This window comes from Cricetulus griseus, chromosome 5 (genome assembly GCF_003668045.3).
Source record: "Cricetulus griseus strain 17A/GY chromosome 5, alternate assembly CriGri-PICRH-1.0, whole genome shotgun sequence".
NCBI lineage: Eukaryota > Metazoa > Chordata > Mammalia > Rodentia > Cricetidae > Cricetulus > Cricetulus griseus.
The window spans coordinates 186,214,170-186,229,663 of record NC_048598.1 but is presented as its reverse complement, the minus strand read 5'-3'; the positions used below and the strand labels follow the sequence as shown (position 1 = coordinate 186,229,663).

General features: G+C 45.4%; 1 protein-coding gene across 1 annotated transcript in view; it reads left to right on the top strand.

The window, feature by feature from the left end:
* The first annotated feature begins 616 nt into the window (after positions 1 to 616).
* The window catches only part of Evl (Enah/Vasp-like), a 143,137-nt gene continuing 128,259 nt past the window's right edge, over positions 617 to 15,494 (top strand). The window contains exon 1 of the mRNA XM_027416377.2: positions 617 to 724. Within this exon, the coding sequence (XP_027272178.1) occupies positions 720 to 724 (5 nt within the window). The 5' untranslated portion in view covers positions 617 to 719. The remainder of the gene's footprint in view (positions 725 to 15,494) is intronic.

Below are 15,494 nucleotides of genomic sequence, written 5' to 3'. Positions count from 1 at the left end.
TCCTCTAAACTACCGTTTCGCCTTTGGGCCCTAGGCCCCGCCCCTGCCCCGCCCCCAGGCAGGACTGCCCAACCACAAGGCTTCGCCCCGCCCCTCCAGACTTGGCTCCGCCCCGCCCCGCCCCCTCGCGCTCCGCCCTCCTGGAGGCGCGGACCGTGGCTCCCCGCGCCTTTTGTGTGCAGCTCCGCCGCCGCGCGCGCCCTTTCCCTCCGCGGCTGGCGACCGAGGGGGGCGTCGGCGCGCGCAGTCCCCTCGGCGGGCGGAGGGGCCCCTCGGCCCCGCGTGCACCGCGCACCCCATCCGCCGCCCGGGAGTCTCGGACGGAGGGACGGACGGACGCGCGCGCGCGCTCCCCCGCTCCCCGGCTCGCTCGCTCGCTCGCACGCTCGCACGCTCCCGCCCGCGAGACCCCGCCGCTCGCCCCCTCCCCCGGCCGTCGGCGGGCGGCACGCGCACGCGCCGGCCCGGGCACGCGCGCCGCCAAGATGGCAGGCCGGGGCCCAGCTGTCAGTCGCTACCGCCGCCGCCCGCCGCCGCCGCTGCTGCCCCGCAGCTAGCGGCCCGGACGCCCGCCGGAGAAGATGAGCCCCGCCGCCGCCGCCTGCAGCCCAGCCAGACGCGGAGCCGCCGCGCCCGGGGCCGGCTGCCCCGCTAGCGCCCCGCCGCGCCGCGCCGCGCCGCGCTTCACCCCCGGCCCCCGCGCCCGCACGGCAGCCACGATGAGGTGAGTCGGGGCCGCGAGCGCCCGGCGCGGGGTGCGGGGTGCGGGGTGCGGTGCGGGAGACCCAGGCGGCCCCGGAGCCCCCGAAGCCGCGGGGTCCGCGGGAGGCCGCGCGCCGGTCCCCGTGTCTTCCCACCGAGCGCGCCGCCGCCGCCGATGCGGAGCTCTCCTCCCCCTCCAGGGCGCCGCCTCCTCACCTTCTTTATGACCTGTCCCCTTTCGCTTGCAAACCTGCCGTCGTGTGTAAATAAATAAATAAAGGTATGGCTACTGATGTGCCATTCAGCCAGGGAGCCCGGTCAACACCCAGAAACTCGCCGCGCGCCCTCCTCATTAGCAGCAGCCACCCACCCTCTCCAGGTGAAACGTGCCCTGATTTCTGGGGTGGTGTGTGCTTGGTTTTTTGGGTTTTTGTTTGTTTGTTTGTTTGCTGTGTAATTTTTATCTTCTAAGCACTGAAGTGTCCGACTGTAGATTCGTTTATTCGTTTCTTCCGTTTTGTGAGCTGTATCTAAATCAAATAATGCACTATGTAATTTTGTGTCTGGCTTCTTTCATTAGAGGTATTTCTGAAGTTCGTCATGTTTCTGCCATCTACTGCCCTGCATAGTATATAGATTTATCCATTCTACTACTGTTAGTGGACTTTTGAATTGTTTGTAGCTTTTGGCTGTAAACGCTGTAGTGAATATACCTGTGTACTTCCCAAAGCCTTCATTTCTCTTGAGTATAAATTATACTAACCCACAAGTAGGGGTTTTTTTTTGCTTGCTTGTTTGTTTTGAGACAGGGTTTCCCGTGTAGTCCTTGCTGGCCTGGAACTCACTTTGTAGACTAGTCTGGCCTCAGACTTAAAGATCCACCTGCCTCTCCCTGGGATTAAAGGCATGTGCCACCACCGCCTGGTGAGATTTTTTTTTTTAATATAAAAACATTTGTATCTTGTGCTGTAGTGGATAAAGCAAAATTCCCAAAGTGGCGGTACCAGTTTACATCAGCAAGCATTTAGTAGCTCTTGTTTAAAATCCTTCACAATCCTTGGTAGTGTCTGCCTGAAATTTTAGCGTGAGTGGCAGTCCATCAGAGTTTTAACTTGCAGTTTCCTGTTGACTAATGAGACTGATTGTCTTTTTGTGTTTGTTTGGCATCTTTTGTAAAGTGTCCATTTAAATCCTGTCCAATTTTTCTTGAGGGGTTTACTTGTCTTCCTAATTTTTTAGTGTTTCTATTTCTAAGTGAAGATGATAGCTTGCTGACATCTTGCAGAAATCTCAGTGTTTTGCTTTTCACATGAATTGATACTGTTCACCTGGAATTGATTTTTTTGTATAACATATGAAGTAGTGATTATGTCTCATTTTTACCTGACATCATTTATTCCTCAGTGTTTATCAAGGCCGTCTTCTTCTTCAACTGTGTTGCCACCTTTGTCATTTTCTCCTGAAGAACTTCTTTTAGTGTCTGAGTGCTGCAGGGTTGGGTATCAGACCCTGAGTCTTGCATGCATCCACTGAGCGATAGCTGCTTTGGCTTTTACGTATATGTATGTATGTGTGCATACATGTTTGCATGTGTGGCCACACACAGGTTTGAGGTTGGCATTGGGAGTCTTCTTCCATAGCTCTCCAATTTATTCACTGAGGCAGGGGGTCTCAGTTGAACACACAGCAGCCAGTATGGGTAAGATGCACTAACCATCCTCTTGGTCCTGTCTCCTTCTAACAGCTTGAATTGCAAGGAGGCTGCCACACCCACACAACTTTTTTTTTGGGGGGGGGGGTGGGCCTGGTTTTCCAGGCTGGGTTTCCCTATAGCCTTGGAGGCTGTCCTAGAACTAGCTATTGTAGACCAGGCTAGTCTGGAACTCATAGAGTTCTGGGATTAAAGGTGTGCGCCACTGCCTGGCCCCACACAACTTTTATATGGGTTATATGGATAGACCTTCCTCATGTTTGCATGGCTAGCAATTTATCCTTGGGACCACCTCCTCAGCTTGTCTTTGTGTTTTTGTGGCAGGGTCTTGTCCTGTAGCTCAGGCTGCTTAGGAATACAGTAGCTCAGAGTGGCCTAGAACTCACCATCTTCCTGTCTGCTGCGATTTCGAGTGTATACAGCCAGGCCGGGTCCCTTTAGTATCACGTGCGTGCGTGCGTGCGTGCGTGCGTGCGTGCGTGGCTTTGCTGGCAACAGATTGTTAGATGTTGTTTGAAAATGTTTTACCCTTCACTTTTTTTCTGGTTCATAAACAACTTTATTGAGATGTAGCTCATGCCACAAAACACCCATGAAAGCATGCAGTTTGTTGGTTTTTAGACTATCCAGAGTTGTGCATTGGGACCTTTCCTCCATTTCAAAGAATCTTTTCACTAATTAGTTGCAGAACTCGGGACTTCCCTTGCCTAAGCATTTGAAAGCTTTCTCATAGTCTGGCTTGATTGTTCCTGTTGAGAAGTCACTTGTTACATCGTTGTTCCTTTGATAGTAGGTCTTGATTTGCCTGCTTCTGGTGTTTTGGTTTACTTTTGGTTTTGAGATAGGGCTCACGCTGTAGTCCAGGCTGGTTTCAACCTCATGGCAGTCCTTGGCCTCTTGAGTCCTGGGATTACAAGCCTGAGCTGTTACACCTGGCTCTGCTTTTAACGTGTTCTTTTTACCTTTCATTATCAATAACCTCCCCTCCCCCATGAAGTTAGTCTAGCCCACGCTGATTGCATTCTTCCTGCTTCAGCCTCCCAAAGTCTGGGATGATAAGTGTGCAGCAGTGCTTAATCTCAATCTCCTGTGTTTTTATAGTTGGGGGTCTTATGGCTTTTTTTCTTTTTCTTTTCTTTTTTTTTTTTTTTTTTTTTTTTTTTGAGAGACAGGGTCTCTGTAGCCCTGGCTGTCCTGGAACTCACTATGTAGACCAGGATGACTTCAAACTCAGAGATCCACCTGCCTCTGTCTCTGCCTCCTTAGTGCTGGGCTACCATTGCCTGCTGCTCAGGTGTTTTCTAATACAGCTAGGTATCACCTGTCCAGAGGTGGTACTGCCCGTGGTGGGCTGGATCTGTCCACATCCATCATTAATCAAGAAAATGCCCCACAAACTTGTCAACAGGCCAATCTGATAGAGGCAGTACCTCTACTGAGGTTCCCTCTTTCTAGGTGACTTTCGTTTGTGTAGAATTGACCAACTGCCTAAGCACCATCTTATTCTCTGATAAGCCCTCCCACATGGTTCTAAGCAAGCATTGTTATCTTTTCTCTCTGGTGTTTAGAGTTCTATTTAGCTAAGGGATTCTTTTGATTTTACTTAGTCTACAGTTATCAGAAAAGTCCTTGTTTTGCATTTTCCAGGAACAGTTTGAGTCCAAACTAAGTTCTGGAGATGTGTGCTGCTGGGTAAGGAAGCTGTTGAGAATGGTAACAGGCATTTGCTTGTGTTTTTTCCCAACTGTGTTCATTTGTCTCTATTAGTTTGTTAAATACTTTTGGAGTATTTTCTTCTCCCCAAAAGAAGAACTCCTCTTCATATATAATTAATTTAATAATGACCCTTTAGCTCAGGAATGCAAGTAAAGGGTTTGTGGGGGTTGCTTTTTCTTCATGCTTTTTTATTTTCTGTGTGGTTTCTTTCATTGTTGATGATTTGATAAAAAGTTACCCTATTATGGGATCCTCTAGAAGAGACTCCGAAGTGTTTGACCAGAAATAGCACAATTCCCAGTCCCGATCACTGGGTCAAGTAAGAAGGCATGTGAGTTCTTAAAATGACTTCCAGGATGAGTTGTTCATTCTTTTTTTCTCCTGACATTTCATTTTAATATGGTCTTAAAATAGTTTAACTTGGTTCATTGTTGAGAATATTGACAGCTGGGCATCTATAACATTTATATTTACTTGGAGGCATTTGGCTTTTGCAAATAGTAAATGAGATCCTTTTGTAGTTAACTGTTGATTTGATTTGGCTCTTTGTAAGTATAGGAAAACAAACTATCTCTCCTCCACTTTCCCGTCACAGTGATCAGCATAAAGGAGCCAGGTGGCATGCTCCTGCGGCCCCCTAGGAGGCTGAGGTAGGAGGACCATGTGAGCAGAGTTTGATGCTAGACTGGACAACATAGCGAGACTCCTATCTCAAAAATAAATCAGTTTACAAGAAATGAAACAGAAGGCTTTTGTGACCTCAAAAGTGTGGAGATTTCATGCACTCTGCAAGAATAGATGCCAGATGAGTGTTCTTCAGTCTCATTCAGTCCTTTTTCTTTGGTTGGACTTGATTTTCTGAGACAGAGTCTTCCTATTATGTGACCAAGGCTGACTCTGTATCTCAAGCTGTCCTCAAGTTTACAATCCTCTTGCTTCTGCCTCCTGATACTGTCTTAGTCAACTCCCACAAGTCAAGAATGGAAGTCCTCAAGACTGCCCAACAAATAGTTACCATACCTGGAAGAGTCACAGGAATTTACAGGCTTCCTTTTGTGCCTATGTAAATTGGCAACGGTTTGCATTGTCATCCAATCTGGAGAACACTTCCTGCTTATGTCCTTTAGTCTTTTGTCTGTTGGGAAAACTGTCTTCTGTGAGCATTTTCCCAATCTGCCTTTTATCTTTAAAATATTTAATGTATAGGAATTTAACTTTTTTATGTCATTGAGTCATTTTCCTTGTGGTTTTCCCATCATTTTTACACTTAGGATAGTTTTGTCTAGAAATTTACTTATTAAATTGGGTAGGGTTTTTGTTTTCTTCAGAGTTCCTGGTCAGATACTTGGCTGAATCAGTAATTTATGTGGCAGAGATATCAGCAGCCCCTGCATTTTGCTGGGGAGATGTGAGTAAATCTGTTTATACCTTGCAGGGTACCAATGACATACCAAAGAAATGATCCCACCCAAGTCCAGATGGGTGAGCCAGCGAGTTTATCAGGGCTTATGAACAGGAGTGTGAGTAGCTTGGACAGCTGCATCACTGAAAGCCCACCCCAGCATGGGTGATTGACCATGAAATCTTCATTCCTGGAATTCTCTGTATAACTTTCAGGTAGCCCTCCTACCCTTTACTGCTGTTACAACCTGAAAAATGCCTTGTTCAGTCTTTCCCAGCCTCCTTAGTGAGATTGCTGAGTCTTAGGAACATCCCTCTGGAGGGAATGTTTCAATTCAGAGGAAATGGCTACACAGCAATAGTGTTCTCTAGATCCAATAACAATGCAAACGTTGCCAAAATCCAAAGGTCTGTGACTGTTAGCTGTAGTGTCTGATGAAGTGAGGATCCTATAATCTCCAGAAAGCATACCTGCCTCTGCCGGAGCCAGCTGTATTTGTGTAAGGCATGGCTACTATGAGCAGGTCTCTGTGTGTTGGGGGAGAATCCATCCCAGAGCTCTGTGCTAGCTGTTAGTCATGTAGAACATAGTGTAAGATGCTCAGACTCAAACAGGCCTTGTTCATTCATCATCACTGACCTCCTCTTGCTAACTAATGTGGCTGCTGGACCGCATACCTTTCTGAACTTACTGCTATAGGCTGAGGGTAGGAAAGATTTTTCTAGTGTTTTTTTTTTTTTTTTTTTTTTTTTTTGAGACAGGGTTTTTCTGTGGCTTTGGAGCTGTCCTGGAACTAGCTCTTGTAGACCAGGCTGGTCTCGAACTCACAGAGATCCACCAGCCTCTGCCTCCCGAGTACTGGGATTAAAGGTGTGCACCACCAACACCCGACTCCAGTGTTTTTACCATCATGTTAAGATCAGTTTTAGAGGACATAGGTTATTCTAGGCTCGGTTGGTTGGTTGGTCAGTCTGTCCATCTGTCCGCCTGCCCCCCCTCCCGTGTGTGTGTGTGTGTGTGTGTGTGTGTGTGTGTGTGTGTGTGTGTGTGTCTAGATTCCTGGTTTAGGGCCGATGTCATTTTACCTTATGGAGTGTGATTTTAAGTTGAACAGTAGCCTTCTTTTGTTAAACTGTCACTCTGATCATGCAGTTCAGTGGTAGAGTGCTTGCCCAGCTCATGGGGTGCCAGGATTCTACCATTAGCACTACAAAATCAATCAAAAATCACGTCAGTTAGTAGATCAGTTAGAGGCTCACAAAGTGTTGTCACTGAATTGTGCTGGTTTTGTTTGGTTTAATCTGCATTTTTATTTTGCTCATCTGCTTTTATAGATACAAGACTGAGATTTGGTTTTACAATTACCAACAGTCTGATGAAAATAAATTAGCCAACATTGTTTCCTTTGGGTTTTCTCCTCTAAGGGGACTCCATACAGGAAAGTTTGAGAACCCCTAAAATAGTCCCTACACTTGATGAAGAGACTTTTGGGTGGTGAACAAGTCCTAAATGCTGCCCTAAGCTCTGTAGTCACTTAGAACAGAGCACCTTCAGGGGATGATCTTGAACCCCCTGAAACAGTCCTAAATGGAGATCTCTCCTTCATAGCCTAACAGAACCACTTACACAGATGTCATTCCCTAGTGGATTTTTTTTTTTTTACCTTAAAAAAACTACCTTTAAAATGTCAATTACAGTGTTGGCAGCTGAGCTGTTACCCCCTGCGTGGCGCTGGAACGGGCCTGGCATTGTGGCGTATTGCTTGACAGGCCTCTTACCTCTGTCAAGTGCATTTCCTTCCCTTCCTTAAACATTCTGTGGGACTGTTTGGAGTGGCTGCAGTTCATCACACACACAGCACACCACACCACGGTTCCTGGAGCCCAGGCCAGCATCATCATTGTAAGTAACCCTGAAAGGAATACCTGTGTGCGCCTCTGGTTATGTCCTCAGAGTAAGTTAGCTACCAAATTGCTGGGACCAAAGAGGATAAACATTTTAAGGCCTATCTGTTTGCCACCAGAATGTTAAATCTAAAGGAGGGGAAAAGATAAAGCTAGGGAAAGCAAATTTAACCCTGGAGGTTAAAGTCAGAGGTTCTCCCTCAAGGCAAAGGAAGGGCCTTGGTGAGGTAGAAAGGGAGATCAGAGAAGCATTTGTTTGTAGGTGATGACCTGGGTGGTTAATGCAGAGACCTCAGCTGGCTGAAGTCCCCAAATATGTGAATGCTGTGCTTGACCTTAAGGGGACATCTAATTTCTAACTCTTCTGCCTCTCTCTCTCTTTCTCTCTGTCTCTGCCTCTCTGCCTCTGCCTCTCTCTCTCTCTCTGTCTCTCTCTCTGTCTCTTTCTCTTTGTGTGTGTGTGTCTCTCCCTCTCTGTCTTTCTCTCTTTCTCTGTCTGTCTCTGTCTGTCTCTGTCTCTCTGCCCCTCTCTGCCTCTCTCTGTCTCTGTCTCTTTCTGTCTGTCTCTGTCTGTGTGTGTCTCCCTCTCTCTTTATCTCTCTCCCTCTCTTCCCCCAAGACTGAGGGGGCATCACAGAAAGAATGTCAGAGCCAGAGGCTGAGGAGGTGTGCTTTGAAATTATGTCTCCTGGGCATGGCATGGCTGATGCACTCTCGAACTCAACACCTCTGGTGTCCTGCACAAAACCTGTAAAAATCTGGCCCCAACAGCATTTCATCATGGAATGGGGCAGGGCTCATAGCTGTCCCACAGGGACAGCTATGGTGGCTTGGGAGAGGGGTGTCTTTTTCCTCATTGGCGTAGCCACAGATATGTTACCCATGCTCCTATAGGCAGCCCTCTTTAGACTCAGGGTCACATACACATAAAACACAGGAAAGTGTGAGGAGAGCTTGCTGTGAAGAGTAGTTTCAGGATTTCACTGTTTCACTGGGGTAATGAGGGGAGAATGAAGCTAGATAATAGGAATAGAAGAGGACTAAAATTTATTATATTCATGTATGAAATAACTAAATATATTAAATAAAAAGAGGGTGGGTGGGTAAGGGAAGGAGCCTAGACTTAGAATGGTGTAGTTCCACCTGTCCACCAGTGGAGGGAGCCCTGTTCCCAGTTCCTCTGTAGGTGTTGGCTACGAAGGTAGAGTGCCCTTGTCCTTAAGGCTGTGTGAGTGAACACAGCTTTTTATTTACATTTATAAATTTGAGCTTAATTTACACAATGTACTTCTAAGCATCCCTAGTTTAAGAGTAAGGAGGCCTTGGATTCTCCCCAGGCTGCTGCCTCTTAGCTAACTCATACTGAACACATAGTTTAACTTCTGTGAGCTTCCATTTGCAAATAAAATATAAATATGGCAGCCCCGCTTCCCAGGGTTTTGCGACATCAAATGAGAACATATTAAAAGTTCTTAGCTGTGATGTTTACTCTGTTCTATCACAATTTCTTCTCTGAAGAAGATAGTCCCTGGAAAACATGGGATGATTCTGATTTCACATATTCTCTCCTTTTGTCAGATCTCAACAGAATGTCCTCCATGTGTGATAACCCAGGGGGTGGGTTAGAGATAGGGGCTGTTACTGGTCCCTCAATATTTGTTAGTTTGCTTATTTAATTTCTGTGCTGGGGATCAAACCCAGGTTTTACACAAGTTAAATAGATAAGCATTCAGTCACTAAGCTACATTTCCTGTTGGGAGGTTGTTGTTGCATAGACTGGCCTGAAATTCAAGATCCTCCTGTCTCAGCTTCATGAGTACTGGGAACACAGGTGTGTGTCACATGCCTGATAGATACTTCAGTTCTAAAATGAGTAGGGCCATGTTCTATTAAAGTCACAGAAGGCAACAGTTTAAGGTAAAACAGGAGAGCTTGTTTATAGGTGGAGATGAGAATGGTACCAGGAATGCAGATGAAGAAAATACACACTGCAGCTGAACATATCTGACTCTAAAGCTCCACACAAGAGACACTCACAAACCATGTCACACAAGAGACACTCACAAACCATGTCACACAAGAGAAACTCACAAAACTCTCAACAGACAAGAGAAACTCACAAAAACCACACCACACAAGAGAAACTCACAAAACTCTCAACAGACAAGAGAAACTCACAAAAACCACACCAGACAAGAGAAACTCACAAAAACCACACCACACAAGAGAAACTCACAAACCCACACCAGACAAGAGAAACTCACAAAAACCACACCACACAAGAGAAACTCACAAAAACCACACCAGACAAGAGAAACTCACAAAAACCACTCCACACAAGAGAAACTCACAAAAACCAAACCAGACAAGAGAAACTCACAAAACTCTCAACAGACAAGAGGAACTCACAAAAACCACACCACACAAGAGAAATTCACAAAAACCAAACCAGACAAGAGAAACTCACAAAAACCAAACCAGACAAGAGAAACTCACAAAACCACACCACACAAGAGAAACTCACAAAAACCACACCACACAAGAGAAATTCACAAAAACCAAACCAGACAAGAGAAACTCACAAAAACCAAACCAGACAAGAGAAACTCACAAAAACCACACCACACAAGAGAAATTCACAAATCATAACCAGACAAGAGAAATTCACGAAAGCACACCACACAAGAGAAACTCACAAAAACCACACCAGACAAGAGAAACTCATAAACCACACCAGACAAGAGAAACTCACAAACCCACACCAGACAAGAGAAACTCACAAAACCACACCACACAAGAGAAACTCACAAATCATACACCAGACAAGAGAAACTCACAAATCATACACCAGACAAGAGAAACTCACAAATCATACACCAGACAAGAGAAACTCACAAAAACCAAACCAGACAAGAGAAACTCACAAAACCACACCACACAAGAGAAACTCACGAAACCACACCACACAAGAGAAATTCACAAAAACCAAACCAGACAAGAGAAACTCACAAAAACCACACCACACAAGAGAAACTCACAAAAACCAAACCAGACAAGAGAAACTCACAAAACCACACCACACAAGAGAAACTCACAAAAACCACACCACACAAGAGAAATTCACAAAAACCAAACCAGACAAGAGAAACTCACAAAAACCAAACCAGACAAGAGAAACTCACAAAAACCACACCACACAAGAGAAATTCACAAATCATAACCAGACAAGAGAAATTCACGAAAGCACACCACACAAGAGAAACTCACAAAAACCACACCAGACAAGAGAAACTCATAAACCACACCAGACAAGAGAAAGTCACAAAATCACACCACACAAGAGAAACTCACAAAACCATACCCCACAAGAGAAACTCACAAAACCCACAGCACAAAAGAGAAATTCACAAAACCCACACCACAATAGAAACTCACAAAAACACACCAGAAAAGAGAAACTCAAAAGCACACCACACAAGAGAAATTCACAAAACCATACCCACAAGAGAAACTCACAAAACCACACCACACAAGAGAAACTCACAAAACCATACCCACAAGAGAAACTCACAAAACCACACCACACAAGAGAAACTCACAAAAGCACACCACACAAGAGAAACTCACAAAAACACACCAGAAAAGAGAAACTCACAAAAGCACACCCCACAAGAGAAACTCACAAAACCATACCCCACAAGAGAAACTCACAAAACCCACAGCACAAAAGAGAAACTCACAAAACCCACACCACACGAGAAACTCACAAAAACACACCACACAAGAGAAACTCACAAAAGCACACCACACAAGAGAAACTCACAAAACCCACACGAGACAAGAGAAACTCACAAAACCACTCCACAGAAGAAAAACCTACAAAACCCACACACCAGACAAGAGAAACTCACAAAAACCACACCAGACAAGAGAAACTCACAAAAACCACTCCACACAAGAGAAACTCAAAAATCATACACCAGATAAGAAAAACTCACAAAAGTATCCCGGACACAAGAGAAACTCACAAAACCATACCCACAAGAGAAACTCACAAAACCACACCACACAAGAGAAACTCACAAAAACCACACCACACAAGAGAAACTCACAAAAACCACACCAGACAAAAGAAACTCAAAAAACCCACACCAGACAAGAGAAACTCACAAAAAACACACCAGAAAAGAGAAACTCACAAAGCCACTCCACTCAAGAGAAACTCATAAGACTACTCCATACAAGAGAAACTCACAAAACCCACACCAAGACAAGAGAAACTCACAAAACCACTCCACAGAAGAAAAACCTACAAAACCCACACACCAGACAAGAGAAATTCACAAAACCCACACCAGACAAGAGAAACTCACAAACCCCACACCACACAAGAGAAACTCACAAAACCCACACCATACGAGAAACTCACAAAAGCACACCACACAAGAGAAACTCACAAACCCACACCACACAAGAGAAACTCACAAAACCATACCCCACAAGAGAAACTCACAAAACCCACAGCACAAAAGAGAAACTCACAAAAGCACACCACACAAGAGAAACTCACAAAACCACACCACACAAGAGAAACTCACAAAACCATACCCACAAGAGAAACTCACAAAACCCACAGCACAAAAGAGAAACTCACAAAAGCACACCACACAAGAGAAACTCACAAAACCACACCACACAAGAGAAACTCACAAAACCATACCCACAAGAGAAACTCACAAAACCACACCACACAAGAGAAACTCACAAAAACCACACCAGACAAGAGAAACTCACAAAAACAACACCAGACAAGAGAAACTCACAAAAACCACTCCACACAAGAGAAACTCAAAAATCATACACCAGATAAGAAAAACTCACAAAAGTAATCCCGGACACAAGAGAAACTCACAAAATCCACAACTGACAAAAGAAACTCACAAACCCACACCAGGCAAGAGAAACTCACAAACCCACACCAGGCAAGAGAAACTCACAAACCCACACCAGACAAGAGAAACTCACAAACCCAGACCACACAAGAGAAACTCACAAATCCAGACCACACAAGAGAAACTCACAAATCCAGACCACACAAGAGAAACTCAAAAAACCCACACCACACAAGAGAAACTCAAAAAACCCACACCACACAAGAGAAACTCAAAAAACCCACACCACACAAGAGAAACTCAAAAAACCCACACCACACAAGAGAAACTCACAAAACCCACACCACACAAGAGAAACACACCAGAAAAGAGAAACTCACAAAGCCACTCCACTCAAGAGAAACTCATAAGACTACTCCATACAAGAGAAACTCACAAAACCTACACCAGACAAGAGAAACTCACAAAACCCACACCAGACAAGAGAAACTCACAAAACCCACACCAGACAAAAGAAACTCAAAAAACCCACACCACACAAGAGAAACTCAAAAAACCCACACCAGGCAAGAGAAACTCACAAAAATCACACCAGACAAGAGAAACTCACAAAACCCACACCACACAAGAGAAACTCACAAAACCCACACCACACAAGAGAAACTCACAAAACCCACACCACACAAGAGAAACTCACAAAAACCACACCACACAAGAGAAACTCACAAAACCCACATCAGACAAAAGAAACTCAAAAAACCCACCCCACACAAGAGAAACTCACAAAACCTACACCAGACAAGATAAACTCACAAAACCCACACCACACAAGAGAAACTCACAAAACCACTCCACAGAAGAAAAACCTACAAAACCCACACACCAGACAAGAGAAACTCACAAAACCCACACCAGACAAAAGAAACTCACAAACCCATACCAGGCAAGAGAAACTCACAAACCCACACCAGACAAGAGAAACTCACAAACCCAGACCACACAAGAGAAACTCACAAAACCCACACCAGACAAGAGAAACTCACAATACCCACACCAGACAAGAGAAACTCACAATACCCACACCACACAAGAGAAATTCTCAAAACCCAAGACAGACAAGAGACCTGACCCTCTTACTCTGGACTGTGAGACATGCTTTGTGTAGTTCTACAGGTCTTCTTTACATTTTCCAGAGTCTAAGGACAGTTGAGCTTATACGAGCTTGATTTAGGCTGCTTCTTCACACCACCTCTGTCTGTCTTTTGCCCTGTCTGGTCTGCTTACAATCTGTGTATCGCCTACCATACTGCAGCATCCATGGAGCTGTGCTCGTCGCAGAGTTGATCAAAGTCTTGCTGTTGTCACCTTGCTAATTCCCTAGCTTTCAAATCTGGATTTAGGGATTTAGCTCAGTAGCATCCCTTGCTTTGTTCCCCAGGACCACCACCACCACCCACTTCCTGAAAAAAAAAAATTCAAAGCTTGCATGTCACTTCCTCATGGACATGGTCTTTGCCCCATAACCTGCATGAAGAACCTTCCTTCCCTGTTAGTTTGCTTTTGGACTATCCCATGTTTTGTCTTACATACATATTTTTAATGCTTAAGTTTTCCCTGCAACACCACAGGCTTTGCAAAAGGAGAAATCCACCTCTTGTGATACCTGTTGGACCCATAGAGCCTTCCAGTGTGCCTGGTACTGGTTAGATGCTCTCTCTGTAAGCACTGGCATTGACATGTATGACTGAAGCGGATAGTTTAGCATGGCATCATTCCAGTTGGCTGAGATTTTCCTAATTATGATTTTCTATGCAGCCACGTCAGTTGGTAGACATTGGCACAGAGGCAAAAGCTGTTTTCATTGTGCTAAGAGAATTAACGTATTGCTGGGTGGCAGTGCCTTTGTCTGTTGTCATACAACTGCCATGGAGTATTTGTTTGATGACATGGTGGATTTTCCCCATTATTTTCTTTGTAACACTGTAACTCTCACTATCCCAGCTGTTCCTCAAACTTTATTGTGTGTGGAAATCATTAGAAGCAAAGGAGGTGGTGTGTGTGTGTGTGTGTGTGTGTGTGTGTGTGTGTCCGTCCGTCCAGATGGAGATCCCAGGTGTGTGTGTGTGTGTGTGTGTGTGTGTGTGTGTGACTGTGTGACTGTGTGACTGTGTGTATGTGTCTGTGTCTGTGCGTGTGTCTGTCTGTGTGTGTCTCTGTGTGTGTGTGTGTGCCTGCCTCTGTGTGTGTGTGTGTGTGTGTGTGTGTGTGTGTGTGTGTGTGTCCGTCCAGGTGGAGATCCCAGGTGTGTGTGTGTGTGTGTGTGTGTGTGCGCGCGCGCGTGCGTGCGTGCGTGGTGTGTGTGTGTGTGTGTGTGTGACTGTGTGACTGTGTGACTGTGTGTATGTGTCTGTGTCTGTGCGTGTGTCTGTCTGTGTGTGTCTCTGTGTGTGTGTGTGTGTCTGCCTCTGTGTGTGTGTGTGTGTGTGTGTGTGTGTGTGTGTGTGACTGTGTGTATGTGTCTGTGTCTGTGCGTGTGTCTGTCTGTGTGTGTCTCTCCTCTGTGTGTGTGTGTGTGTGTGTGTGTGTGTGTGTGTGTGTCCAGATGGAGATCCCAGGTCCCCTTCGCTATGGAGAGGGAGGAATCCTTATGTCTTGGGGTTTCAGATAGTCCAGTTCCCATACACTCTCCCTTGCTCGGTCCCCTCTGTTGCCATCTAGTGCATTAGTGTCAGATTACTATAGAAACATTATGAGTTGAAGTCTGTGTTTATTCAGGGTTCCTTTGCTTTTTTGCTTTGTGTCCTTTTTCTATTCCTCAGGCTCCTCTTGATGGTGAAAGTTTCTCTGACTTTTTACTTTTCCTTTTTTAAATGATTTATTTACTAGTTTTTGATTACACACATATGTGTGTCATGTTTGTGCACATGTGTGGGTGTGTGTGGAGGCCAGAGACATTGGATTAACTGGAGTTACCGAGGGTTATGAGCCACTGGTATGGATGCTCAGATTCTCTGGAAGAGCACACGCCACTCTTAACTGCTGAGCCATCTTTTCAGCCCCTGACCTGTCCTTTCTTTCAGTCACCTTGACTGCTTTGGAGGACTACTGGTGGGCTATATTGAATGTTTCCTGTTCAGTGGGTTCTTTCTGATGTTTTTCCCACTGAT